The sequence below is a fragment of the Beta vulgaris genome, chromosome 8 (genome assembly GCF_026745355.1).
Source record: "Beta vulgaris subsp. vulgaris cultivar EL10 chromosome 8, EL10.2, whole genome shotgun sequence".
In the NCBI taxonomy this organism is placed as follows: domain Eukaryota; kingdom Viridiplantae; phylum Streptophyta; class Magnoliopsida; order Caryophyllales; family Amaranthaceae; genus Beta; species Beta vulgaris.
The window spans coordinates 28,538,865-28,549,407 of record NC_079209.1 but is presented as its reverse complement, the minus strand read 5'-3'; the positions used below and the strand labels follow the sequence as shown (position 1 = coordinate 28,549,407).

The window sequence follows — 10,543 nt, the reverse complement described above, 5'->3', positions numbered from 1 at the left end:
TATATTAGATTATTATATAAAAACACCACCACTTCTAAATGAAACAGTAAGTATTGCATGTGTGCAACAGGTGAATGAACTTTTAGCTAAAATAAGTCATTTTTAAATAAAACTAGGTCACTTTTTACAATTTAAAAGATTTAAACAAAGGTAAAATTTAACCTTATATGGATCACTTCTAAATAAATAAACATAACCCATTGAAAGTAAAACGCTATTTTGATTTGAGAGGTAACTTTATACCTAAATAAGCCATTTAAGGCAAAAAGTTAACCCCTGTCTCACAATAATTTATAATACACCCTTCTCATCAAAGAAGTTCTCGAAATAAAATAGTCAATCAATATTTTATAGTATGTCAAATAAACAAAAACTTTCGGTGCACTATGTACGGTCCAAAAACTGGTTTAAAGAAAAACTACTATTCGCGGAAGTTAGTAACGAATTCCTACTTTAGATAGAGGCAACTGAGTCGGTAATCAAATCCTGTATGATCTCCAGCAACTCACTTCGCATTTTCAGCTCAACAGAATCATCAACACGCTTCTCTATTGCTGAAATTACGTCACTCTCGTTAAGTTCATCTGAGCACCATTGACAGATTGCCCTAGCAATGGCTAACACATAGAGACCACAATCATATCCATTTGATTGCTGAGGGGTCTTGCATTCCATGAAAGTGGGCGAAACAGCAGGTGCGGTAGCAGCAACTGATTCAGGTTCTGCACGTCCAAGAGGTCTGGATACATAACTTATGTTTTTCTTCTTATTCTTCTGTTTCTTTAGTGAATATGATGAGATGTGAGGCCTTGAAACTTGACCACCTGGACCCATGTATTCCTTAATCGCATCGTACAGTTTCATGGCATGAAAGCTATTCACTCCCTCCATGCTGTCATAATGCAAAAATGAATTCTTCGTCCTATCATACACCAGAATGCTCCAATGGTTTCCGCCACCCCCATCAAAATCATCGTTGTCATTTACAGTAAAAAGGACCAGTCTCTTGCTTGACATAATGCAAGACTGAGCAAACTCTTCAATGAACTTATCATCTTGGCAATTTGCAAGACAGACAGATATTGAAGGTTCAACAAACAGGATATCATCACTTTTGCTGGACGAGAGCAGATAACTGAAGTAGAATGCAATGATTTGGTCATTGAGGAAGCACGGTCCTCGTAGTGTGTCCAGATCTGAAGCTCGCAAAACAATATCCTTATACTTTAAGACCTCTTTGTCTCCCATTTCTGTAAGGAAATTTTGCAGAAAAAAGTAAGAGACATATTCAATTTCAAACTTAAACATGTGTACATAGACTATATAGTACATACGATAATATATAGTACATAAACCTAGCCTCTCCTCTCCTTTTCTCTCTCTAAAACCCTAGCCTCCCTTACCCCTTCTTCATCAATTAGGGGGCTGCCATGGATGTTTTCATCCATGGTAAGCCCCTTTTTCCCTTTTATTTTCAGTTTTTAGTTCATTTTCTTGCTTTGTTCAATAAATTAGTATCCCTTTATGAGATTTTCTCAAACCCTTTTATGGGGTTTTTAGTTTCCGTTTTGGAAATCTCCTTCTCCCCTATGGGAGTTGTGAGTATGGTTCTTTTGTTTTTAGGTATGAGAAATTATTCTCATTCGTTGAAGTTCGAGACTCAATATGAAGAATAACGGTTTCACAACTTCTGTAAAATTATGGAAGACTATTGGAGTACGTTCATCCCAAAATTTCCGCATCTGCAGATCGTATGCCGAACCAGAGCGAACTCACAGATTGCATTGCTTCAGATGAAGATTTTTATTAAGGCAAAATAAAGTCAAATCTGCGATGTTTACATTTCTAGGGTGAAATGTATTTCTATTAGAATTTTATGTTTTTCAGAAATGACTTGTAAGTGCCGTTTGGCGAAATATTAATGAAATCCCTTTTCTTTCAAAAAAAAATAATAATATATAGTACATACTATAGTCTCAAAAATGCTAAGGACCTAGTCACAGTTTAAAGATTAAATTAGTAACATAAGTTTTCTTGCACAGCATATGATATGGAATTAGTAATAATTATATGGAATTCTAGTTCTGTTAGGATTCTATGTAAATTAGGGTTTTGATTTCAGTTTATTTTAATTAAGTGTGTAAATGATAGATGAATCCTATTATATTTAGGAGTCTAATTCCTTATCATTTGAGTCAAAGTAGGAGTTTTAATTATCCTAATTATAGATTGATTAGGCGTGTGAAGTAGTTTAGCTAAAGATAGGATAATTACTTATCTTGATCCTTAAGATAAGATAAATAATTTATTTACTAATTTAATTAGGTTTAGGAAAATCTTGTACTATATAAGAGATTTTCGGCCATATGGAATAAAGTAGATGGAGTTTGAGTTATTTCAAGTTTCAGGAGAGAATCCAAAACCCTTGTTTTACAAGTGAATCTAAAACCCTAGTTGAACTGTGAGTTGAAATACACATGAGTTCATCATATCTTGTGACTAAATAAGTAAAAACCACAAAAAAAATACAAACTTGCATAAACACAATCCACTAAACTACATCAAGAGCCCAAACTAAGTGAATTCTTCAATAAGATTCACATCAATTGGTGTGGCTGCTCTACCACCACTCGCATACACACCCGCGCACGTCCAGCTATCCCTCGCCTACACACCCTCGCACATCCAGCTATCCCTCGTCTACAAACCCTCGCATCGTCCCTCGCTCAGCGCGCCTCACTCGCGCCTGCCTTCGCCCAGCCTTGCATTCTCCCTCGCTCAGCGCGCATTCACTCGCGCCCAGCCTCGACCACACTCGCCCAGCCATGCCCGATACCCAAGCCGAGATGTTCGCTGCCATCCAGGCTACGAACGCCAACATCCAAGCCACGAACGACAAGGTCGACGTCCTCACTGCCCAGCTGGCTGCCATGGCCACGCAATTCCAGGACTTCAAGCGCGACAATACTTTTGCTCGCCCACCTCCCCATCAGCCTCGTCGAGAGGACGACTTGCGCTTGGCTGACCTACCCACCTTTGATGGTGCCCTCGACCCCGAAGCTTATTTAGAGTGGGAACAACGCATTGAACGCCACTTTGAGCACCGAAACCTTAGTGATGGGTCTCGATTTTCCTATGCTATTCTTAAACTCACAAAATATGCTTCCCTTTGGTATGAATCTACCCGCACTAGGCGTGCAAGAGAAGAAAAGCCACCTATTGATTGTTGGTCCTCCCTAAAGACCAAGATGCGCAAGAGATTTGTACCTCGCACCTACCGCCAAGAATTATTTGTGCGCCTCACTGCCTTACGTCAAGCAACTATGAGTGTCGAGCTCTACATCAAGGAATTTGAACGATTGCATATGGCGTGTGATATGAAAGAAGCAGATGAACAAAAAAATGCTCGCTTTCTTGTTGGTCTCAATAGATCCATTGCCAATCTTCTTGAGTTGCAACAATACGTCACTTTTGATGATGTATGTATTTTGGCTACAAAAATAGAATGTCAACTAAAGGATAATCGCACACGAACTCCATGGGCTGCTTCTTTGCCTTCACCTCCACCTTCGGCCATGCCCAGCCAACCTTCGAATGCTACGGCTTCCACTGACTCGTCGAGTAATCAAGCCAAGGCTGCCGCACCATCCTCGGCCGTATCTCCCTCAAGTGCTAAGGATGATCATGCTCCGATTAGGGCCAAGAAACCTCGGTGTTTTCGTTGCCAAGGACTCGGCCACATTGCACGCAACTGCCCAAACACCACTCTAACCACACGCGAAGAATTGGTCCTTTATTTGGCTGAAGAACCACACCCTCCGTCTCCTTCCATGGATGAGGATGAATTTTGGTCGAATCAACCTATCTGTGCCCCAGAACAAGAGCATCCTTCCTTGCTAATTCGTCGCTCTTTGTTATCCTCTCCCTGTGATGATTCTGTGGATGAGCAACGTAGCAATTTATTCCATTCAAACTGCATAATCAAGGGTAAAGTTTGTCCTTTTATCATTGATAGTGGTTCATGTACTAATGTTTGTGATGTGTCTATGGCTGAAACTTTAAATCTGCAAATGCGCAAGCATCCACATCCTTATAAACTTAGCTGGTTGAATGATGATGGCATTTGGGTACGTAAACAAGCTTTAGTTGGTTTTCGTGTTAGTGAATACATGGATCAACTTTGGTGTGATGCTTTACCTATGACTGCATGTTCATTATTACTTGGAAGACCATGGCAAAGTGATAGACATGTGATGCATAATGGTAAAACTAATGCATACTCAGTTTTAATGGGGGATAAAGGAATGATTTTACAATCATTACCACCTAATAGGCGCCCCAAGGAGAAGGAAAAGGAAAGCCAAGACAAAGCTCATGTATGCATAAGTTCATGTCATCATGAAGTTTTAAAAACTGCACAAAACAAAAAGGAAGGGAGACAACAAACTCTACAATTGCGCCAAGGTTCTAAGATGGATTTAGGAGACAAAGTATGGTTGTCCCTTTCTCCTCAAAAGCTTCATGTGAATCATAAAGATGGAGAACCTATGGATGAAGGACCATTTGAAATTGTGGAAAAAGTTGGCTATGAAACATTCAAAGTGCTCCTAGGAAATGGAATATGTGCAACATTTCCATCCTGTGATTTGGTTCCATGCTTTCCAGACTAAAACTTGTGGACAAGTTTTTTTCTAGAGGGGGAGTTTGATATGGAAATAGTAATAATTATATGGAATTCTAGTTCTGTTAGGATTCTATGTAAATTAGGGTTTTAATTTCAGTTTATTTTAATTGTGTAAATGATAAAGGATTCCTATTATATTTAGGAGTCTAATTCCTTATCATTTGAGTCAAAGTAGGAGTTTTAATTATCCTAATTATAGATTGATTAGGCGTGTGAAGTAGTTTAGCTAAAGATAGGATAATTATTTATCTTGATCCTTAAGATAAAGATAAATAAGTTTATTTGTTTTACTAATTCAATTAGGTTTAGGAAAATCTTGTACTATATAAGAGATTTTCGGCCATATGGAATAAAGTAGATGGAGTTTGAGTTATTTCAAGTTTCAGGAGAGAATCCAAAACCCTTGTTTTACAAGTGAATCTAAAACCCTAGTTGAACTGTGAGCTGAAATACACCTGAGTTCATCATATCTTGTGACTAAATAAGTAAAAACCACAAAAAATACAAACTTGCATAAACACAATCCACTAAACTACATCAAGAGCCCAAACTAAGTGAATTCTTCAATAAGATTCACATCAGCATAATTGCAACACTGTCTCGAAAGCATGACTACAGTCATGTAATCTCTCTTCAATCTTTAGTCTTGCTCTTAAAAAAAAATTGTCAAGTATTGTTCAAATTGAAATATATAAAACATTCTTTTAACTCAAAGCTAAAACCCAACAATTAACGGGACAAGGAGAGAAACATTCATTTAACTCCGAAGGACGCACGGTCGGACTCATGATAATATTTTTGATGCTAAGCCACTAAGGGGATACTGGACCGCCACTACTTTTGTCGCTTAACTGATGTTACCGTCAGGGGAAGGAAACAATGACGGTGATGATTGATGAAAATTAGATGGTTATAGAACTGATATGGGAAGCTAGAGCTAGTAACAGACAGGAAACTTCAGTGGCGGATCTAGCGTGAGTTGAGTGGGTTCAACTGAACGTCTGAATCCACGCGGATACGGAAAAAACTGGAAAATAAAGGAAACTCAGTAACAGATTAGATAGTAAGCAGGCGTATTATCTCACTGTAGAGCATCGTGCCTCGGTGGTAAAGTGCGTGTGTTACATTGAGTTTTGTATTCAAGGTCGGGGGTTCAACTCCCAGGGGGAAGTTTTTTTCAGTTTTGTTATTCTTTTTTCTTCCCCTTATCTTTTCCTTCTTTTATTACTACAATCTACAGACAGCTTATGTTTCAAATCTTGGTCTTACATTTTCTTTTGTTTTGATACTCCCTTTATTAATTAACAACCTTTTATATCTACAATTCTCACCATCTCACCAAGTATTAATACATTAAAAGGTAATGAATCTAGGTTATTTCTCATTCTCTTCCTAGTTCCCTTGCTTAAGCAATCAATTAGTCATGTACTAAGTGAAACTAGTCATTAACAGTGGCGGACCCAGGTTCCTGGGGATACGGAGTTACGGACGTACAACAAACACAAAAATCGTAGAAAAAAGTTCATAAAATAAAAATTGTTCAATACATAAGTCTTAGAACCAAAATATCTATAGTCATACAACCAATTTTGTTAAAAAAATGCAAAAGATTAAACTTGACTTGGGTGTATCATTTGTCATTTCCTAATTGTATTCATAAAATTAATTGTCAAATTCAATTTCGAATTTCAATAAACAAACCCTAACTAATTAATCAACAATGTCCAAATTCAACAATTTACATCTAAATACTCAATTAAATTAAGAATCTAACAATATATAAACTTAGAAAAGTTGAAAAAGATGAAATTAAAACACAAAAGTATATATATAAACTTACAAGCTTGTAACTTTTCTAAGTTTATATATTGTTAGATTCTTAGGGCCTGTTTGGTTGGAGGTTTTTTGGGCTTGAAAACGGATTGAGGTAATGGACTCCCTTTTAATATGTTTGGTTGGGTTGCTAATTTATTTCACTCCCTTACTAGCCCAATTCTAATTCCATTAATTTGAAACCCTCCTCTCACTAGAGGAAACAATCTGTTACCTTCCTCAAACACTTCACTTCATCTCCTCCCTTCACACCTATCTCCTTCTTTGTTCGTCTTAATTCTCTGTTCACACCTCTCTCTCTCATATCTGTTCGCACCTCTATCTCTCCTCTCTCTCTCTCTCTCCTCTGTTCGCACCTTTCTCTCTCCTCCCTCTCTCTCCTTGGTTCGCACCTCTCTCTCTCCTCCCTCTCTATCCTGTTCGCACCTCTCTCTCCTCTGTTTGCACCTCTCTCTCTCCTCTGTTCGCATCTCCTCCATGTCTTCAAAACAAATCCAGAAAAATTAGGGTTTCCCAATTTACAAAAATTCGTCGAATTTCTCTGTTATAATTTCAACACTTTCACTCAAATCAACAATAGCGGATGTCCGAATCGGCGGTATAATCGAAGAGATTGGCAAAAATTCAAGTTTGATGTTACCTGCTTGAAAAAGAAAGGTAAAACTTGGGTATAATTGAAGAGATTGGCAAAAATTCTTTATTTTGTAATTTTTTGTCTGTTTTCCTTTCTTTTCTTTTTTTTGCTTTTTCCTGCATTCTGATTTGTGGATGTAAATGGTATAATTGAATTTGGGTATATCGATTTTGTTTGACTCATGAAATGGGATTGAATTATTTTGATGTGGGTAGAAAATTATCATGTTCAAGAAAGTTATAATTTTTTGGGTATTATGATAATATTAAAAAATGTGAATCCATTTGAAATGTGAACCAAACAATGAGAAAGGAAGTAGTAGAAAAATGATTCCATTCCAGAGTTAAAACAAACAAATGTTAAAATAACAAAATCCATTGTCATTCCACCCCTTATCTCCATTTCACTCCGTTTCCATTCCCTAATTCGAACCAAACGACCCCTTCATTTAACTTTTCTGATTAAATTTACAATTCGAAGCTTATATATATTGTTAATGTGTATAATATAAACTTAGATTAGGAATCTAACAATATATAAACTTATAATTCGAAGCTTAGAAAAGTTAAATTAAGAATCTAACAATTTATAAACATAGAAAAGTTACAAGCTTTTGTGTTTTATATATATAAACTTCGAATCAAACAATATATAAACTTACAATTCGAAGCTTAGAAAAGTTAAATTAAGAATCTAACAATATATAAACTTACAATTCGAATTCTGCTTATATATATACAAGCTTTGAATTCTGGCAGCCTGGGTCGCGATTCGCGAAGCCGAAGAAGGCGAACTGGGCAACTGGCATCTGGCTCAGGCAGTGTCGTAGCGACGGCGGTCGGCGCCCCTCACCAATTTCGCCGGAAGTATCTCGGTAGTTGCTGTTCAATCGCTGGTAGCCTGGTAATGTGTGAGAGAGGAGAGAGAGAAGAAAGAGGAGTTTCAATTTTCAAATAGAAAAATAAAATTGAAACGCAAACTCTGCTATTGTTTTATAACATTAGTAGAAATTCCCTTGTCCTAGTCCAATTAGTATTTGGATTTCTCAAGCCCATTTAAAATCTTTTTACAAATCCATTTAGAATTTCAAATATTTTTCAAATCATGCCTTAACAAAATATTTTAACTTCCTTAACCTTAAAATAATTCCTTTGACTTTCAAAATAGTCAACCTTTTGAAATAAATAAATTATTTTAAACTAATATATATATATATATATATATATATATATATATATATATATATATATATATATATATATATATATAGGTTTAAGTTCATATGAGAACCACCCTTATGGTGAGAACCGTGAGAACTACTCATTTTTCCTCATTTTATGATGATTTTGATCATTTCATAACATTTTTGCTCATTTTTTGTTTCACTTATTTTATGGTTTTGCTGATTTAACAATTTTGTGCTCATTTATCAACGTTTTTGCTCATTTTACGTTTTGCTTATTTTACTTTTTTTTCTCATTGAACTTTTTTATGCTCATTTTACGTTTTTCTTCTTCTATATTTTTGTACATTTTACGTTTTTTATAACTTAATGTTTTCTACTCATTTTATGTTTCTGCTCATTTGTTACTTTTTTTGCTCCTTTTTAGGAAGTTTTTGCTCATTTTAAGTGGTTCTCACGGTTCTCACCATAAGAGGGTTTTCACTAGAACCGAACCATATATAGAGGAGGGCTCTTGTGAGAACACCTCCTCTATGTGAGAACACTTTTTTATGTGAGAACAAATCTGGACCTTTGGATCTAATCTAATCTAACCATCCTAAATACACTTTTGAGTAATGGCATTTTTGTAATTTAGGTTTTTCTTTCCTCCCCTTCTTTCTCACAAACTTTAACGTCATTTTTTTTCCTCTCTAAGCTTTTTGCACAGCTTTCTCTCTCCTCTATGGCGTCATTGATGGAGTAATATTTCAAAGTTTTAGGTCGATTTTTTTGCAAACTCACACTATTCTTCCATTATTCAACAGGTATTATTCGAAATTTTTTATTTGATATTATTTACTTGCAGATTTTTTTTCGTTTTTTTTTCCTGATTTCAATGGCGTTTTTTGTTTGATTTTTCTTCGATTTTGTTCGACTCTTGTTCGATGTTTCTTCGATTTTGTTCGACTCTTGTTCGATGTTTGTTCGATTTTGTTCGATTTTTGTTCGATACAGGAATTAAGTTTTAAGTTGTGGGAAAAACTATCGATACAAGAAGTAGGTTTTACTTGTGGCAATATTTATGATACAGCAGAGGGTCACTATGATATAGCAGAGGGTCACCATGATATGGAAATAGGAAATTTTATTTTTTGTTGACTAATTTCTTTAAACATGTGATAGATGGGTTACTATGGTATAACACATGGTCACTATGATATTTTCTCACAGTTTTGCAGGCTTAGTTGCTCAATGTCGTTTTCTTGTTACACCTCTAACTAATAAACATCAGTAGTATATAATGACCCTGTAATCAAACATTGTAACCCATTTAAAGAAAAACAATGAAAATTTGAATAGCATATAGGAACTCTAAAATCAAACAATGTCACACACTTAAAGAAAATAAAGAACCATTTATAGCATATAGTTATAATGAAAACGTATATTAATTTCTTATTAATATGTAGATATCCAAATTATTATCATAGTAACCTGAAAAAAATTAGCCCAATATTTTTCAAATGCAAACTAAAAAACAATTCACTTATTATATTACTAGAGTTAAGAAAAATGTATCACTTACAAATTTCCATCGGTTTCAACAGCCAACGGATCTCCACAATCAAAGAAGCACAACTTTTCATTCTTGACCTTCCTCTTCTTTTGCTTAGCTTGTACCTTGATAACATCTTGACCTTTCTTTCTCTTCTCACCACTAACAACAAGAGCCCTAGAAGGTTCTACATGTATTTTGGAACATTCTGTCTTCTTCTTTACAAGAGCTTTCACAGGTGGTTTAGAATTCATAGGCTTCTTTGTCTTCTTCACAATAGTCTCATCTTGTTCATCATCTAGTTCTTCATCATTATCCTTATTAGATTGAGAAGGAGTTTTACTCGGCGACACAATAACATGAACATCTACACACAAAAAAAACAAATAGGACTACATTATTTTATGAGGGAATATTAAGCATTTCAGAATTTATTCATGTACCAAATAGGAGTATTTTTATGTTGTGCTCACTACTTTATTAAATAAAGTATTTATTCATCTCTGATTGTCAAAGTTTATGATAGCCTTTTGAAGAGATAAAAAAAAGTAATGATTATTAGTTACTGTGTTTTATCACTCCTTGCCCTCGATTATTTCTTGATTGAGTTGAGTTGTAAAATGAGCCTTTTTTAGTCACTTCACTTTGTAGCTCATCTTTTGTTGAAAGATA

At 35.4% G+C, this 10,543-nt stretch overlaps 1 protein-coding gene across 4 annotated transcripts in view; it reads right to left on the bottom strand.

The window, feature by feature from the left end:
* Positions 1-200: 200 nt before the first annotated feature.
* Positions 201-10,543, bottom strand: part of LOC104901166 (NEDD8-specific protease 1) — an 11,296-nt gene continuing 953 nt past the window's right edge. The window contains exons 2-4 of one of the 4 annotated variants that reach the window (XM_010688713.4): positions 9,902-10,238; positions 7,865-8,051; positions 201-1,250 (exon numbers count right to left, since the gene is read on the bottom strand). In XM_010688713.4, the coding sequence (XP_010687015.1) occupies positions 454-1,248 (795 nt within the window). In that variant the 5' untranslated portion in view covers positions 1,249-1,250; positions 7,865-8,051; positions 9,902-10,238 and the 3' untranslated portion in view covers positions 201-453. Of the gene's footprint in view, positions 1,251-7,864; positions 8,052-9,901; positions 10,301-10,543 lie in introns of those variants that run through there. The other 3 variants (XM_048634933.2, XM_048634935.1, XM_048634934.2) reach the window with 3 other exon arrangements.